The sequence below is a fragment of the Platalea leucorodia genome, assembly GCF_965183815.1.
Source record: "Platalea leucorodia genome assembly, chromosome: 4".
In the NCBI taxonomy this organism is placed as follows: Eukaryota; Metazoa; Chordata; class Aves; order Pelecaniformes; family Threskiornithidae; genus Platalea; species Platalea leucorodia.
Genome location: NC_138826.1, coordinates 79294343 through 79313127, shown reverse-complemented (window position 1 = coordinate 79313127; position 18785 = coordinate 79294343). Strand labels below are relative to the sequence as shown.

The 18785-nt window shown below is 40.7% G+C and overlaps 2 protein-coding genes across 2 annotated transcripts in view; both read right to left on the bottom strand.

The window, feature by feature from the left end:
* The window catches only part of POC1B (POC1 centriolar protein B), a 56865-nt gene extending 38891 nt beyond the window's left edge, over positions 1–17974 (bottom strand). Inside the window, exons 1-8 of the mRNA XM_082311009.1 lie at positions 17832–17974; positions 17459–17543; positions 8143–8314; positions 7202–7381; positions 5792–5899; positions 4780–4895; positions 4260–4393; positions 3462–3530 (exon numbers count right to left, since the gene is read on the bottom strand). Coding sequence (XP_082167135.1) covers positions 3462–3530; positions 4260–4393; positions 4780–4895; positions 5792–5899; positions 7202–7381; positions 8143–8314; positions 17459–17543; positions 17832–17846 — 879 coding nt within the window. The 5' untranslated portion in view covers positions 17847–17974. The remainder of the gene's footprint in view (positions 1–3461; positions 3531–4259; positions 4394–4779; positions 4896–5791; positions 5900–7201; positions 7382–8142; positions 8315–17458; positions 17544–17831) is intronic.
* On the bottom strand, positions 12750–17514 carry GALNT4 (polypeptide N-acetylgalactosaminyltransferase 4). The gene is made up of 2 exons (XM_082311008.1): positions 17459–17514; positions 12750–16968 (listed from the first exon to the last, which is right to left on the bottom strand). Exon 2 carries the CDS (start codon positions 16944–16946, stop codon positions 15195–15197), a length of 1752 nt encoding a protein of 583 aa, XP_082167134.1. The 5' UTR covers positions 16947–16968; positions 17459–17514; the 3' UTR covers positions 12750–15194.
* Positions 17975–18785: the final 811 nt, after the last annotated feature.

The following is an 18785-nucleotide window of genomic DNA, read 5'->3' as shown; positions in this document are numbered from 1 at the left end:
AGCTGCATTGTTACAAGTTCATTTCAGGTTCAACATCTTTCATGACTCTGTTGAGTGGAAGACCCTAAATATGCACTGGGAAACACAGTGCAACAATAAAGATGGACCCAAACTAACTCAGAAATTAGAAACAGTGAAAGTGGGATGCATGGATCTCGGTACAAACTACATAAACCTGCCTCAGAACCTGGCACGTGCAGGACATCTAGGTGTTAGATTAGTTGATTCACAGCAGCTCACTGTGCTGTAAGAGGGAGGTCCTGCTTTCTCTCCCTTCTCTTCTCAGCTGTGTAGTTCCACTACCTCCATCACCCAATCCAGCATGAAGTTATTCACATATTTTATGTGGCTTTTCCCCATTTTTTCAGCCTAATTTTCTGCTGGTTTAGCAATTTGAACTGTCTCAGCACTGAGTGTAAATGAGGGTATAGGCAGGAGGCAGCAGAAGCAGGACCTTTCATCAGTGGTAAGCATTTGAGCTGCTCAAGCTCTAAATATGTTTCATTTTGCTCTGAAGTGGAAGGCCATGCCACTGCAGCTTTATCATTACAGATAACAAAGCTAGTAAAACCAGCGTGGAAACATCCATATATGCCTCGAGTATCTCAACTGCAATGCAAACAGTGTAAAAGCAACTATGCACAACCCTAGAAAAATAGTTATTCCATAAGGAAGTATTTCCCTTTACATCCAGGCAGTCACTAGACCCAATGAGTTCTCACTTCTATATGGTAAGAACTGAATTAACAGCACAGGCTACTACCATCTAAAGAAATAGGTATAACTTTGCTCTTTCATTTAAAAGTAAAACTAAAAGGTCTTGTATCTTCCATGGAAGCAGGTAAATGAAACAATTTGTCACGTGACCATATAGCCAAGAAGTGTGAAGGACACGAACTTCAGAACTCTACATGTTTGGGTTTTTTTGATTGAGGAAAGAAAACAAGAAGAAACAAAAGAAGTATCCAGTGCTTGTTTCAAATACTTAATGTGCTTCTGAACAAAGTTTTCAGCTGGCTCTGCGCCAAACAGAAAGAAACTTGAAACTAGAAGCAGAGATACTGGTTTTCCTTCTTTGACAGAAGAAAAACTTATTTTATCTGTTGCTTGAAAATGTAATAGTCTTGAAATAATATGTATAGAGCAAATAATCTGTGGTAAATTTACAACAAATCAGCTGCCTCCAGCTCATGCTGTGGACAGACAGTATCTTTTTGATACTGCACGAGGGACAGAAGATGATACTTTTATGGCCAACCTCTGCTCATCAGCTTGACATTCCCGATCTGCCCGCAGAACTTTTCATATGAATACACCCCACATTTACAGTAAACCAGTGTAATTCTATCATAGTGAGTTGAGAAGAGGTCCCACAACTATTCTCCTGGCAGACCTGGAAAAGGGCTGTGGACAGGTCAGCAGAAAAGGATGTTTGTGGAGTACATGTGTGTATCCACCAACAGAAAATGGACACTGAGGAATAAAGTTCTTATGTTTACTATAGATAAAGATATATACATAGGCAGTTACCACACAATGGTTAACACTGCACATTTTAAAACTTACAATACAAAAGTGAAAGTTACAGCAAAGTAGCCCTCTCCCACAGGAACGTTCACAAGAAAAAGGGAAAAGCTTCAACAGATAGATGCCTTTCTGTAAGGTAAATAAAACCAGGATTCATTACTAGACCTGCTATGACTACATTTTTAATTCAACATTTACCTAAGAAAGCACTTCCGGATGACACTGGATCTTCCCTCTCATGCATTCAGCATGAAACCACTATACCCAACTGCAGAGAAACATGAGTCATCTTATAGATTTTGCACTATAATACCTACTTACTCCATGATCCCATGCGCCACCAGCTCTACAGCATAGAGTCAGAGCAGGAGAAAGGCAATGACATGACTGTACTGAACATGCATGTCATTCAGAGGTCCCCAAATTCAAAGGAACCTTGCAATAAGACAGGCATTCCCAGGGTATGCTGGCATTTATTTGGGAGGTTGAGTTAGGCTTAATACTGTAGGTCCTTCCCATCATCATAGTTTCTCTGATGAATCTTTTGTGATGTGACCTAGTTTAATACATGCATTTCACTTCCTCTCAAGTCAAGTATAATATATCAATCATCATAAAACTCAAAAGAAAGTATTCATGAAAAGTAAGATCAAAAATTCAGGATTACCTGGGAATCAAAGTTTCATTTTGGAACTGAAAAATGCTCATAAAAAACCCTTTAGTATGGAAAATAAAATGTTAGACTAGTGGCTCAAGGAATAAATATATTTTCCCCATTCCTGTTTTGTTTTTTTTTTTATTTATTCTGCTTGTAAAATTAGTATTAGAAGTTTGCTAACATTTTCAGTTTTCCAATAACTGCAAGTCTTGGCACTGTTTCTTACTAACACCTTGATAAAAGCAACTTTAATTTTTTTCGAGTGCTTTCAAGTCATTCTAGAAAGTGTGCTACCTGAAGCATCAAGTAAAAACCAGAAACAGACTGTATTCTTGCTAATGATACTGAAGTTTTCAATTGAAAAGTATTTATTATTTTCCAAGACTGTCTCTGTTACTGGCTGAAACATATTTCAAGATCCACAAAACATATAAACATGATTTATGGTAAATTCAAAAAAGATCTTAATTTCTATAGCATGGCTTTCTGTGTCTACATTGAGCTTTTAGCTTTTTATAACAGGAAACAATGAAAAAGACAACTAATATTAAGGAACATTTCAGACTGTGAAACTTTAAGCCTTGGGCTAAAAAAGTTCTTTTTTTTTGGAGAATGTAACGGCCTGATAGAGAAGATTCCAAGCTCAGTAGTATTTTTGTGTGAGATTTATCACAGCAGATAAAGATTAATTGTATGATTTACTGTTTAATTTAAAATACCATTTTTGGTTTTAATGCTCAAACAACTCTTCCCTGTACAAAATCCAGTACTGTGCTGTTTCACCAGCATAAATTAGCAAAGCTAACACAAGATTTTTTTTCCCAATTCTAGCCAAAGTTTTCCTAGTAGCACAACTTAATTCTTGCACTTACAGAGTAGTGACTTTAAAAGAAGTGAAAACATAATGGAGCATGTAGGCATTAATACTAGTTGCAACACAACTACTTTGTTGACACTGAATTGCAACACTTAAAATATTTCTATCTAAAAATCATTCCTTTATTTTAATGTGTAAAATAGAAGTGGCTAGTACTATGGTCTTCTCCTCATTGTAACATCTGATTGAAAATAGTTAAGATCAAGTTTTTAAATTATGTATTTATCATTTTTCTCCTCAAATTTAACTTTAGATTAAACAAAGTCTATATAACACACTACTAGACAGAACGTATGTCAGCATACTGTAATTAGCTTGTTACTGTGATGTACTATATTTAACTCCCATCTACTGTAACAAACATTAAGACGTTTAATTTAAAGAGACAATATCACAAACCTGAGCATCTGTTCCACCTGAGGCAAATTTTTCACCACCTTTTGAAAAAGCCACAGAAAGTACAGGTCCCTGAAAGAAAAAAATAATTAGCATACAGTCAAATTACACTATTACTGTAATCACGGTATTTTAATGCAAAGAGAAAAACACTTATGCTGTTATCTAATATAAATAGACTTTTTCAATTTTAATAAAATAAGGAACAATTGAACTGTAGTGAAATTTTGCAAAACAACTTGATTGAAGAGCTAGTATTGCACACCTTTAAGATGCTGCATTACAATTACTACAATCAATACTATGAAAATAGTGGCATTTTCCTTAGATTTTATGCTTTAACTGTGCAGTTAAATATTATCAAATATATATTACGTTACTCAAGACAATGTGTTCGAGTGATTCATTATGAAAAGTAGGGTTTGTTTTGCATTAAGAGGAAAGGGAGAAAATGTCCGCCATTCTTCACAAAAGTTATCTTCCATAAGCTTCCCCCTCCTTAGACAGCACTGTTTTTCAATAGACAAAAAGACTAATGTGACAAATAATTGATTTTGACAATCAAGAGAGTGAATTATTAATTACTTAACATTAAGCATGCATACAATATTGACAGATCAACTGCACAGTCGCAAGTAAAATTGATCCATTTCCTTATGCACTTATGACAACGTGTATTAATACAACACTTTGCTGTCCACTAAGGTTTATCTGCAAGTTGCAAGATACAAGACACAATGGCATAAATGTTAGTTTCCCTTTGAAAAGATAAGATCTCCATTTAAACAGGATTGTGTATACCTTGTGTCCATGAAGAGTGTAAATAAGTCTTCCTTCTAAGAGGTCCAAAATCTTAAGGGTACCATCAGTAGAAGCAGTGATGAGATAGTTACCAGAAGGATGGAATGATACACAATTAACCCCTGCTCTGTGAACTAATTTACAGAAGACAATATTCAAAGATTGTAGATATCTACTAACAGAAAATGTACACTTTATTTCTTCACTCTTTTCTACTTCCCAAAGAACAACCTACTTCATTTAAGGGAAAAGCAACCAAAGCGCTGGGGCATAGCAGACTCTCCAAAGAATTTGCTTAGTTCTGTTCTAAAAATTAAGGGAAGCATCGCAAAGGAGTAATCAGGATTCAGATTGGATTTTTAGGATTGCTAGACTACAAAAAGACTACTTACAAAATGCCAATATGACCTGTTTGTTCACTTTCCCCAGTAAGGAATGAAATCATATAATCTAAATAAATCACATTTCATTGCAAAGAGATCAGTTCTAAAGAAAATACAACTAACTACATTGTTTTTACCTTTGTAATGCTGCAGTAGCTTGTTCATTCGAATATCCCACAGTTTCACTGTATGATTGGAACCTGCAGAAGCTATACACGTACCACTTGGGTTGAAATCCACAAAATTTGCAAATCTAAGTATAATTAATGAAAATAGATTGATTACATCTTTCCACAGAAATATTTAGAGAGATATATATATATATATATATAAACCACAATATTAACACTGAGCTGCCACAAACTTGCGTGGAATCCACATGTATGGAAACTCAAATAAGGTATTTCAAGCAACTGAAATAAGCATAAGAAAACAAGATGTGCATGATAAATCAGACTGTATAATCTGTTTTTTGTTAAGAAGATAGTATAATTGTCCTGACTCAAACCTTCACAGTTTGTGTAGGAGTACAAAGTTCCTAGAAGAAAGCGCTGCAAAGAGTTTGTAAGCAGCAAGTGAAATATTTTTGCCTAAGAACAGAATATTTAACTATAACAACCTTTTACCTTGGAAAATGGATAGAGATGGCAGCCATGAAATTAGCAAAGCACATATACAAGATTAATATTCCATTGCATTTGTTAATTAAAACTCTGGTTCCAAGATGTCCAAGAAAACTGCAGATAAATAAAAGCAAGTATTTTCTAAACCTAAATAAGGCAGGTCACTGAAGCTAACAGAATACTGTTTTCATCAACAAGCAGAGAATTCTTAAACTTCTCTTCTTGTTGAAGCATACAATATCAAATAGCATTATCAAAACGGAAGAAAAACATGAAAACGTTCAAAAATCCAAGAGCAATCTGACTTCTCTCTGGCTTATTTCTTGACTATTGGAAAACAGCTGGATAAGTGTAGCCAGTTAAGCTCTTTAGAAAAACGTGAAATGAATTATTTTAGTTTACATGGGTGGTAGAAGTTTGATCTATTTTCAGATATAACTTATATAGATGTTAATATCACAAAACATGAATTTAATCTCATTAAAATTACACATTTACATTTCTCCTTTTTTCTAGTAACACTTACCCTCCATAATCTAAGAAGCTATCAATACAAGTTTTATTTCTCATATCCCAGATCTTAACAGATTTATCCTCACTGCAAGATGCTATTAGTCTTCCATCAGGTGAAAATCTGGAACATGCAAGTGTATACATTACTAAAAAACTGATACTACCTAAATCAGCATTAGACACGTAAGTAGCAAAACACCAAAATGAAAAAAGCCTGTTTGGAATTAAAATGTGTAACATTCAACAGACATTTTAATTTTTCATATTTCTCATGGAGTAATAAAACTGAAAAGAAAAGCTTCTTGCCCCACTCCTCCCCCCTCCATTTCACAATCAGCTACAACTAAAAACAGAGCCATAAGCGAGAGAAAGAGGCAGAGGGGAAAGGGGAGGTAACAGCAGCCTAAGGTTGTCACTTCAGATGCCAAAGGGATTATTGTAGAAAACTACAGGCAAAAAGACAAAAAGGACACAGTAGAACCTCGCATTCAATTTTAACCTACATATATATTCTCCTGTGAGTTCTCTCTAGCCTTACAAACTGTCAAGCAAAACATTCATGATTATTCCTAGACTAGCAGACTAGGTTTTTAAACAGGAAAATTGATTTGTCTATAATTTCATCAATCATTATTATTTCTCATATTGAACAACTATGCAAGGACATTAGAACACTGTTCAAGAACTTCCACATACGATTTCCTAGAGCTTTTATTTTTCTTTTCAATGATTAGATACTTTGGAACTTTGTAGGGCTTTGCACTTCACCAGTATTAAATTTCTTTCTCAAGAGGTTTAAATCAGGCCTCTCTTAGCTGCAGATTTTCCATTAATATGAAGGAAAGAAAAAAAAATAAATCAAAGAACAATCTTTTCTTGTCTTTGAAAAGCTGCCCTGCCTTTAAATAGAGTGCGAATCTTAACTTGCAGTACAAAGGCCATTTCTTTTACCTTTTCCAGTTACGTAAGCTTAACTCATTTTGACTCATGACAATTCTTTTATGCCACTACTGTTCCAAGAATAATTGAGAAAACCCCTACTGTGCATAATAAATCTAGAAACAAGTGAATGCTGTGAAATAAGTTAATGCAGCACAAAAACATACAGTACTGGAGAAACAGACAGGATACTGACTGAAAATAAATACAGAAGACATTATTTGTCCTTTAAAGTAAAAGAATTAACACCCAGCAACAGATTTAATATGTACACATATTAACACAGAGCAAGCTTTCAGACTTCAACTAGGAGATACACATAAAACGTGTCTGTGTGTAAGACTGATTTATTAAAATTTTATTATCAGTGATAGATCATCTTGTATCATTCACAGATTTTTCTCCTCTTAATTTTGCCCTGAGAAATAAAAACCCTTTGTTAGGAGTTCTGCTTCTTTACAAAGACAATAAAAACAACACTTACTTGGCACAACGAACCCAATGAGTGTGTTGAAATAGGGAAAACAAAAGGCGCTGATGACGAACACTCCATATTTTTATTGATTTATCATTGGATGCTGAAACTAGAAAGTAGCCATCATGCGAGAAGCTCACGCTACGAACAGATGCTGTATGACCTTTCAGTACTGATGATTCTCCATGACTGAGGAAAAAAAACCAACCATACCAAAACACAATTATATTAAACTGAAAAAGTTTAAAACTCCATAAAACTCAAAGTTAACGTATTTGGAATCTTATCCAAATGAAAAAGCAACATATACAGGCTAAATCTTAGTATTGCCAATATTTTTTGCCTTATTTGTATATTAAATACTAGAATAACAGACTTTAAAGTAATTGTATTTAATATGACCATTTTTAGAAAACAGTGCAATTAACCAGCAGCATTAGCGTCCACACAGTATTTGAAAGAGAATTTACTATATTTTTTGATACAGTAATCTACAAAATGCTTAAGAGTTAAAGTAACATCACTCTTTAGCTCGTAATCACTACTACTTGAGAACAGGCTAACAAAAGCCAGTTCAAAATACTTCTTTTTCCAAAAATGCTATTTTTTTTGTTTCCTTCATCACTTGTCTCCTGAAAATTAAGTGCAACCATGCAATCCTTATTAAAAGAAATGTATCCTTTAAACAAGAGGAATACTACCAAGCATAGTCCTACACACATGAACTTATGACCTCTGAATTGCTGTATTTTTCTTTGGAAACTACAGAATATTCAGTAAAGAACAAAGTAACACAGTAAAGAATTGTGTTGCTTGTGCTCCCAATCTGTTTCTGTCAAAGCCCAGTCAAGTAAGTGGGAATGAAAGAGAAACTTTTCTTGCGTAAAGACTCCAATATTCACATTGCACATTAATGAAACGCATAGCCAACATCACCCAGTTATACTCACATGCAGGGAATCCATAGTCTGACAGTACGATCTTGAGAACCTGAAGCAAGGAGCTGCCCATCTGGTGAGAACTGTACGCTGGTCACCGCTTCCACGTGGCCTACAAATTTGTAAGCTCTGCATTGCGTCTTCAGCTTCCACACCATAAGAAACCTATCCAAAGAGGAGGTAGCTGACAAGAAATAAAAGATATTATGAGTCTGCTTACTGTTATTAGAAAAATCAGAGCTAACGACTATGGATTTGGATTCACCAGTGAACTTACTGAGTATTGGGGGGAGGGAGCAGTTATTGGGTTTTAATGCATACTTGGCCTGAGCAGAAGCCTGGCAGCCAGCAATGCCAACACCAGGCTTTAGGAAAGACATCGGAAGGCTGGGAGGAGTAAAGGATAATTCTTAACAGGTAGCTCTCCCACGTATTAAGCAAACTGGCTTACAAGTACTTGAAAGATATAGAACAAAAAATCTGAAGTTGAACATCATGCACATGTCATTAAGTATGAATCCAGATTTGGCATTACCAAATACTAAGAACAAGAGACAAATTCTTCAGTCATCAAGTGTTTAACTCTGAAAAGACAGGCCAACTTAAACACAAGATATCATTCCTAACAGCAGTGACCTGACACAAGCAGTGACCTGAAGTTCTCCTTTCCCTGGGACATCCACAAGCATTTTCCTTGCTCTCCCTCTGGACTCCCTACTGTGAGAGTTGCCTACTCTCACACAGCATCCTCTCTCCATCCTGAGGCAGGTTTCTCTCTTGAAGCCACCCACTCATTACCGTGACACTCAAAGGCTATTATTATCTCTGATACTGCAGTTCCAGCCCAGCCGACACCACCCCAGGGGTGGTAGAGGGCAGATGTTCAGGACCTGCACAGGAAAGACGGAGTAACTGAGAAATCCGTTGCAGAATTATTTTCGTAAGGCACGCAGGCTGATGTGAGTCTATATCCGAACAGTATGCGAGAGGTGTAAACCCAGAAAAGGAAACTCTAAGCCAAAACACTCAATCTACATTCAACTTTAGCCCCTGTCCTGCCAAGGAAACCAGGTTCCTTTACCATTAACAAGGCTCAGCCAAGCCAGGCTACTCCCCATTGATTCAGCCTGCTTGCTGAAATCAACTTTGGTTCATATGGCTGTACAGTAAACAGCTAACCACAGGCACTAAATACAAGAGTCTATAGGGTAACAGTGTTGCCAGCAATAATTTCCATTATCAATACTAACCTTAAAAATAGTTTTATACATGAAAAATCTACGTACAATTTACTATTATCGAATAAACTCCTCTGTTTTTCTTCTTATTCTAAGGGATTTTGCCTAATTTATAACAATGCTTTTCCAATTTACTCAAGCACAGTATCTTAATAATTGCTTCTTTATCCTTTTATGCATTTTTCTTCCCTCAAGTTCATGTCATCTATGCATTTAAGTGTTCAAAAGGAGAGGAGCAAGGACCTTCCAGGACAGATTATACATGGAGTCCTACAGCAATGCAGACCCGACCTAGTTGTTACGTTCTGTCAGCACTTGCTAAGTACACCAGTATGACAGTCTGACTTTCAATTACCAGACCACCAGTAAATGGTCCACAACAGATCTCCAAGGCTAATTCAAAGTATTAGAACTGAAACAAAAGAAACACAGAAGGTCCAGAACAATTTTTTAAAGATGGGCTGTACAACAAACAGGTCTGTTGCACATGCTCCACAGAGGAAACGCAAAAACTACAGGCCTGTCAGCGTGACCTCGGTGCCTGAGAAGGTCATGGAGCAGATCATCTTGAGTGCCATTATGCGTCATGTGTGGGACAACCGAGGGATCAGGCTCAGCCAGCATGGGTTTGTGAAAGGGAGGTCCTGCTTCACTGACATGGTCTCCTTCTATGACAAGGAGACCCGCTTAGCGGATGAGGGAAAGGCTGTGAGTGTTGTCTACTTGGACTTTAGTAAGGCCTTTGACATCGTCTCCCACAGCATTCTCCTGGAGAAGCTGGCTGCACACGGCTTGGATAAGTGCACTCTGCGCTGGGTTAAAAACTGGCTGGACGGCCAAGCCCAGAGAGCGGTGGTAAATGGAGTCAAATCCAGTTGGCGGCCAGTCACAAGTGGTGTTCCCCAGGGCTCAGTGTTGGGGCCAGTTCTGTGTAATATCTTTATCAATGATCTGGATGAGGGGATCAAGTGCACCCTCAGTAAGTTTGCAGATGACACCAAGTTGGGTGGAAGCGTCGATCTGCTGGAGGGTAGGAAGGCCCTACAGAGGGACCTGGACAGCCTGGATCGCCGGGCTGGGGCCAACTGTATGAGGTTCAACAAGGCTAAGTGCTGGATCCTGCACTTGGGTCACAACAACCCCATGCAACACTACAGGCTTGGGGAGGAGCGGCTGGAGTGCCGCCTGGCAGAAAAGGACCTGGGGGTGTTGGTTGAGAGCCGCCTGAACATGAGCCAGCAGTGTGCTCAGGTGGCCAAGAGGCCCAATGGCATCCTGGCCTGTATCAGGAAGAGTGTGGCCAGCAGGACCAGGGAGGTGATAGTGCCCCTGTACTTGGCACTGGTGAGGCCACACCTCGAGTACTGTGTTCAGTTTTGGGCCCCTCACTCCAAGAAGGACATCGAGGTGCTGGAGTGTGTCCAAAAAAGGGCAACAAAGCTGGTGGAGGGTCTAGAGCACAAGTCTTATGAGGAACTGGGGTTGTTTAGTCTGCAGAAAAGGAGGCTGAGGGGAGACCTTATTGCTCTCCACAACTACCTGAAAGGAGGTTGTAGCGAGGTGGGTGTTGGTCTCTTCTCCCTAGTAACAAGCGATAGGATGAGAGGAAACAGCCTCAAGCTGCGCCAGGGGAAGTTTAGGTTGGATATTAGGAAAAACTTCTTCACCAAAAAGGCAGTCAAGCATTGGAACAGGCTGCCCAGGGAAGTGGTTGAGTCCCCATCCCTGGAGGTATTTAAGAGACATGTAGACGTGGTGCTCGAGAACATGGTTTAGTGGTGGACTTGGCAGTGATAGGGTAACAGTTGGACTCAGTGATCTTAAGGGTGTTTTCCAACCTCTAACGATTCTATGATTCTATAACCAGAACCATGTTTAGAGGTGAAAGACAAAATTTGTCCTTGCTGTAGTAATGAAAATATTTGATCAAGTGCAAAATATAACTAGAAAAAAAAAGAAAGCAGAAAATTCACACTGATCTGACTCCAATAAGCAACTTAATCCAGTTTATAACCTCAGTGCCTTTTTTTTTTTTTTCCTTTTTTAAACATCAGTGCTTTCTGTACACGCCCAAGTATGGCTGATGTATCGCTAGGTAATTTGCTTTTCTGGTGATGAGTCATAACAGAATTTAACTCCAAAGAATAAAGACTTGGCCTTATGCAAAGGCCAAGTTTATACACTGCCTTGCTGCAGTTCTCTAAACAGATATGTGAAGCCCAGACTACCACAAAAATTTTTTCATGGCATTTCACAATGAAACCAAGTTGTTTATAAGTTGTAAATATTGATGGTATATTTTTCATATATGCACGTGCGTAGATGCAGACATAAGTTGCCGCAAGATGGTATTATTATTACACTCTCATTTCCCACAATACCACAGTAGCGGCTACAAGAAAGTTGTGCAAAAGATGAGAAAAGACATACTCAGCCAGGCTGTAACAGCTCAAAGCACCCCTTGGTCACCCTTTTTTCCCCCCAAATACCGAAGCATCCTCAATACATTTAACTCACCCAGTGCAAGAATTACAGGTCAGATGGAGTACAGGGCTGTGCACGTGACATATATGTAAATATTCAAACACCACCAACCACCAAAAACCCACACACTTTACAGGAACCCTGCAAATCTCAGTGTGAGTAAGTGCAATGTCACAATACAAACATATTTAACAGTGATTTGCAAGATTTCCTACTTGGAGGAAAACAGTTACTAATTAAACCTCTGTCAAGGGAGCTGATCTGGGAGTCTAAGTGCAGTGGATAAGTTATGAGGAACTTCTAATAGCTCCCATGAAGTTCAAGTTCATCATGGTTTTTACTGTACACTGTATGTACTTACACAAGTGGAACAGAACCGAAAAGAGTCAGCACACTAGCCAACATTTAATTATCATTCTGGATTTTATTTTCTCAAAAGAAACTCCAAGGCCCTCCCACATTTATTCAGTGTTAAGTTTACATTCAATTTCTTTTAAGTCACTCAAAATCAGTAGTTTAAAATATATACAACTGTTCCCCAAACTTTCAAAGTCTGACAGAATAGAAAATATTTCAGAATTTCAGATTCTCCAGAAATCTGTACACACTGAAAAACAACTGGATTGGAGTATTTCTGTAGAATTGCTGCAACTCAGTTCAAAACTAGTGGAACTTGAAATGGCAAGTTGTTTTTTTTTTTTGTTTGTTTGGTTGGTTTTTTTCTTCTCTCCTTCTCTAGCCACCCCCCCCCCAACCTTTTTTATTCCCATTTGGAACAAATTTAGTTTTATTTATTTATTTATTTTAGGGCCAGGTTATTTACTTTTGCTTTTTTTTTTTCCTTTTAGTTTTTAAATAACCACAAAAATAGAACGGGAGGTGGTGGGGAGAAGGAAGAAGAGTTCAGATACATAAAGAAAATAACTTTTCATACTTTAAAGAAGGCAGATTCACTTAGACTTATTGCTTAAATAGATAAGGAACACTTTGAATGTCAGTTTTAACATGAAGGTAGTTCTTTATATGAAATCTAGTTTTTGCCAAGTCCTAAAAAAGTTAATTGTATAAAAGTTGCATAGTCCATATTCACACCATTTAATTACTTTCATCTGAGGAAACATGCATTGCACATACAACTTATGCTCTGTCATGTAGAACTCAGGCTTTTTTCCTGTCATTTCTATTGAATGTAACTGTTTAAATCAAGCTTTTCACAAAAGCACATACTTTGTATAATTTATTGCCCCAGTACATAATGACTGCTGCTTTTAAAAAATTTGATAAATGGCTTATAACTTGTGGGTCCACAAAAGAATTCCTTGCTGCAGAGTAGAATGGAATTTTTCAGGAATGTCTCCCTTATATAGTAAAGAAGTTCCCTTTTTTTTTAAAAAAAAAAAAAAAGCAAAAACACAGCTGGAGGGGGTAAAAAAAAAAAAAAATCAAATTCCAAGTAACCTCCTAAAAATAAGTTCAAGACTTAAATCAACCCATGCCACATAGTGGCAAGCATTTTTAGCATGATTCAACACTACATCCACAGCTCCAAATTTTCTTCTTCTGTTCCCCTTCTATCTTAGCCTGCTTTCACCCAAGCCTCTCAACTCTTTAGACCCACTAAGATTCAAGAATACATCTTAATTTACTCTTGCTTCATTTTTGGCAAATCTTCACTTATTTCAGGTCTCACTTGCTCCCTTTTAAACCTTCTACCTACTAACACCTGCAGCAAATACACACCTACTACATTCCTCAAGTATCCAGATTTTTATTGCTCATTAGCTCAAGTTCCTACCTACCAGCCCCATGTCAAGCATTACTACATTGTGGCTACTGAAGAACATTTATCACTTCAGTGAAAGTAATCAGAAAAGCTGGAATGGCTGAAACATTAAGATAAGTGTTCAACTTAAATCATATAAAGCTAAAAACACAGATACTAACACAAGATTTTTTTTTCAAGTGCACAATATATCTATCACATCTACTGTCCATAATCACACTCAAAACAGATTTGTGACATGATTCAAGAATCAATATTATTCTCAACTCAGCATAACAGGATACAGAAGACATTCTAAATAAGTTGTTCTGTGAACCACCTAACCAACAAATCTTGGCTTCCTCCAACCTGCCCTTTGCCTTTTCAACTCCCTTCACTTCAGGACCTCCCGCTTTCCAGCCTTACCTGAGGTCTCCCATACTACTACTGTGACTAGAAAAAGGCTGCATATGCTGCATTATTTCAAAACTCTACCTAGGGCTGATGTATGCCAGCTGTTGTCAAAATGTATGACTCAAAATAAAACAGCCCAAGTCTTCCTTTGCACCTCTTTCCTCTACCCTGCTGACAGACCAAAAAAAAAAAAAAAAAAAAAAAAAAAGAAAATTAAAGATACATGGTATAGTCACATAAGCTATGCATCCCTAGGATCCCAAACTTAACATACAAAAGCTTACACAGAGGCAACGTAAATATTAAATATATAGTTAAGAAACAGCAGTAGCTAATGCAATTCTGTGCTTTCTTTCCTCCTCCATTACCTTTAAACAGAATTCTTACTGGTAGCCATCCCTATTTGTTCCCATTTGTGGTACCACCAGCATGTCCTTGGTTCCACTGCTACCACACTCTTCTCTAAAGGCATGAGAGCTCCTGACTCACCCTCACGAGGTAAACTTTCCAGAATAGGCACAAGACTGCAAAACAGTGCCAAAGCCCACCTACTAAAAAACCCTTCCTTTTCTTCAATGTAATATAGCTAGTTGTCACCCTGAAACCCTTAAAAGCATGTAAATTCCCAGAAAACTGCAGAATACTACAAGGCTTAAGATTCAACTTTTCACATCAATGTCAATTCAATTACGTGCTACTGTAGCATTACTTAGTGTGTTAGATACATATGTTATAATGTATCTGCAACATAGGTCAGTTAATGCCACTACAAGAACCTTAACTTCTACTTCTCTAAGTAAAGATTCTTTACTTTTACGTAACATTATCTTGCAGGTTTAATGTGTATAATTAAAGAAAAAAAAAAATCCTCCTCAGTCAACTCAAAAGCCTTTGTTTTACCATAATCAAGACAGACCAAAGTAAGAAAATAATGGAGCAAAATTTTACAAAAATAAAAGGCATTAGATCTGTAATCAATATTTTAGAAACTAAACCTCAGTATTTACTTTTGCCTTCCATACAGTTCACCACAGCAGATATATTTTCTACACCACTACAGATTCATCTGAAGATATTCCAAGTTATACAGTCAAACGCCACTATCTGCTCACACATGTAAAAACCTTGGAGATCAGAGTCCATTCGATTCGTACTACCAGCAGCAATTATTTCTCAAATTTCCAAATCTGATTTTTATCTGCAGCATTACAAGTTCTCATTTGCACATCAGCACGCCCCTCAGTTGTACGATAAGCAGTAAGGCACTTTGCTGAATGAGGATGATAAATAGTCCCATCTTCTTTGAAATGCCATATAATAATTTCTGGGATAGGAGATCCATCTTTTGGGCAGCTCCTCATACCTATGAAGTCTTCATGCTCAGGGACTTCAGCACATAGCTCAGATACAGAGTTAAATCTAATCTCCTTATTTGATGTGTACTCAAAAAACTGATTGCCTCCCTGACCATGACATCCGAAGAGAGAAAGGTGAGCCCCAGTAGGATGATGTTCTGGTAAGGCATAGTCGAGGCATTCTGAAGCTATTCCTGCACTGCGGATAGCACCATGCCAGCCAGGACGATCTTCGGGTACATGCAACTCAGCAAAAATGTTTTTTAAATACCAGCTAAAACTCTTGCATTTCAAACGCTCTCTTAATATCTTCCTTTCAGAAATATCTCCATAGTTTTCTTTTCTTGCTGAAGGATTTCTGTTGTAAAAGTGCTCTTTGTACTCATCCATCCACACCTCAGCAGCACGTGCTGTGTTCTGAAGGAAATTCGGTCTAGCATAGGGCGCACGCTTTGGAAACACATGGCCTACATGGGAGCATGGATGAATTTCCAACATGCCCCCACACTGCCAAACCCTAAACGATAATTCTAAGTTCTCCCCTCCCCAAACATCCATTCCTGTATCGTAGGTACCCAGGTACTCAAAATACTTCTTGCTGACAGCAAACAAGCCACCAGCCATAGTTGGGGATCTGATTGGGTCAGTTTCAGATTTGCGTCTGAGACGTTCATGTTTAGGCACCGAGTGCCACTGGAACGTCAGCCGCCAGTCAAACCCTCCAATCATGGGCTCTGCCGTTTGCATGTAGTATTCAAATGTTTTCCAGTCAATGGTGTCAATGACGGGACAAACAATAACAGTCTCATTCTCAGCAATCCTCTCAAGCAGTGGTTCCAGCCAGCCAGAAACACATTCACAGTGACAGTCTAGAAATGTGAGGACATCACCAGTGGCAAAGGTAGCGCCAATTAAGCGTGCACGAACCAATCCTTCTCGTTTGTTGGTTCTTATCAAACGAACTCTTTTGAGACTGCTTATGTATTTTTCAAGCTCAGTCTTCAAATACACTTTATCACTCAAGTCATCCACCAGTATAATTTCTTTTAAAAGCACTGAAGGTGAGGTTTCAAGAACACTATGTATTGTCCGCAGCAACGTTGACCAGGCTTCATTGTAAAAAGCAATTATAACAGATGTTGTGGGCAGTTTTCTGTAGTCATAAGATTTAGCTTTACAGCCACTCAGTCGATTATCTTCAATGTGCCGGTGGAGAGAGATTTTATCACTCAAATAAATATTAATTGCATACTTCTCAATCAGCTCTTCTTCCTGTTTCTTCTCCTCAGGACTCAGCTGCAGGCGAGAGGGCTTACCCCATTCTCCCAGAGCATAAGAATCAGGCGGGGATTTGTCATAAACTGGACGAGCCAAATCCACAGCTGCTTCTGCTCTGTCAGAAAAGCGCCTCTCCCATCTCCCTTTGGTGATGCTCTCCCCGGCGAGGGAGGCACCGAAGGAAGAAATCGACAGCTCGACCACAAAGTAAGCAATCATCAAGAAGCCGAGAAGCACGCAGATTTTGCGGACCCATGTCCATCTTCTCGCCAGACGGATCCTCATCGTAAGCGATTAAAAGCAGCCCCTAGCAGAGAGGAGCTCTGTGAACTACTGCTGGCTCCCCCCCACGCCCCCAGGACGGAGGGGGCTGTGGGAACCCCCAGTTTCGGGCTCGGGCCGCCGGCCGAGTTTGCAGCCAGCCCCTCCGTGGCGGGCCCAGAGGTTTTCAGGGGGGGAGCGGGGGGAGCGGGGCAGCAGTGGAGGCGCCGAGCAGCCCCCCCGCCCCTCCGGCCTCGGCGCTCCCCTCACTTACTTCCTCCTCCTCCTCCTCTTTCGCCGCGGGACAAACCCCTCCTCCCGCCTTGTGGTTTGCTCAAAAAGTTGTCGCTTAAGGAAGGGGCAGAGACTCCTCGGCCCGCCCGGCCGGCGCGGGAGCCCGCCCCGCCTCCGCACCCGGACCTGCGCCCGGAACCGCCCGGCGGCTCCGCCAGCTGACGGGGAGGGCAGAAGCGAAGGAGCCGCCCCGCCCGGAAAGCAAACAGCGCCCGGCCCCGCCGCCGGTGCCCCGCACTCACCCAGCCCCGCGGCGTCCGCGTGGAAGGCGACGCCCGTCACCGCCGCTCTGTGGCCTCGGAAAGGCCGGATCAAGACGGGGTCCTCCTGGGGAGAGGGTGCGCACCGTCAGGCTCCGGGGGGGTGCGGAGCCCCCCGCCCACCCCCCCAGGAGCCGTTAACGTCCCGCGCGCGGCGGAAGCACGGCGGCGAGCCGTCCCCGCACCCTGAGCGCTTCCACTGGCGGGTGCGGCGGCCGCTCCGGCTGTAGCCGCGCAGCCCTCGGCGCCGGGCGACACCCGCCGGCCGCGGTGCGCGCTCGCAGGCCGGCAGCCGCTGCTCGCCTGCCCGCCGGAGCGTCGCCCTGGCTGCCCGGGGCCGGGGCCGAGCCCTTACCAGCGCGGAGGCCATGGGCGGAGCGGGGCGCCGCGGCAGCGGCAGCTGCCGGAGCGGCTCGACGGCCCCTCAAACCCCCCGCGCTCCAGGCGCGGACGGCCGAGCCCAGAATTCATCCGCGGCGCCAAGAGCGCGTCTTTCGATCGGCCCATTCGCCGGCCGCCCTGCGAGGGGGCGGGGCCACGGAGCCGCCTATCGGTCGTGTAGGTGCTCGACTCCCTCTTAAAGGCATAGATCCGCAGCGCCCCTCGTGTTGCCGGGATACCGCGCGAGCAGGCGGCGCCTCCTCGGCCTGAGGCGCTGCCGCCGGCCTGGCTGCAGGCGGAGCTCCCTGTCCCTTGCGGAGCCCCAGGGCCTTTTCTCTCAGGTTAGCTGAAAGGAAACCTGAAGAAGCAAAATCTTCAAAGCTAGAGGAAGGTCTGGCCGATGTTACCTCGATTTTGGGACTTCCACATTGATGCAGGATAGCTCTGCTTAACACCTCAGACTGATTTTGTATTAAGCCACCTTAGGTAGTTTGGCCTCTTTGTCTTTTTTCCAGTTGTTTCTTAGCCTGTTAATACTTTCTAGATTTCCAAGTCAGCAGTCCTGTTTAGAATCATAGAATCATAGATTCATTAAGGTTGGAAAAGCCCCTTAAGATCATCGAGTCCAACCATTAACCTATCACTGCCAAGTTCACCACTAAACCATGTCCTCGAGCACCACATCTACCCTTCTTTTAAATACCTGAAGGGATGGAGACTCAACCACTTCCCTGGGCAGCCTGTTCCAATGCTTGACTGCCCCTTAGGTGAAGAAGTTTTTCCTCATATCCAACCTAAACTTCCCCTGGTGCAGCTTGAGGCTGTTTCCTCTCGTCCTATCACTTGCTACTAGGGAGAAGAGACTGATCCCCACCTGGCTACAACCTCCTTTTGGATAGTTGTAGAGAGCAATAAGGTCTCCCCTCAG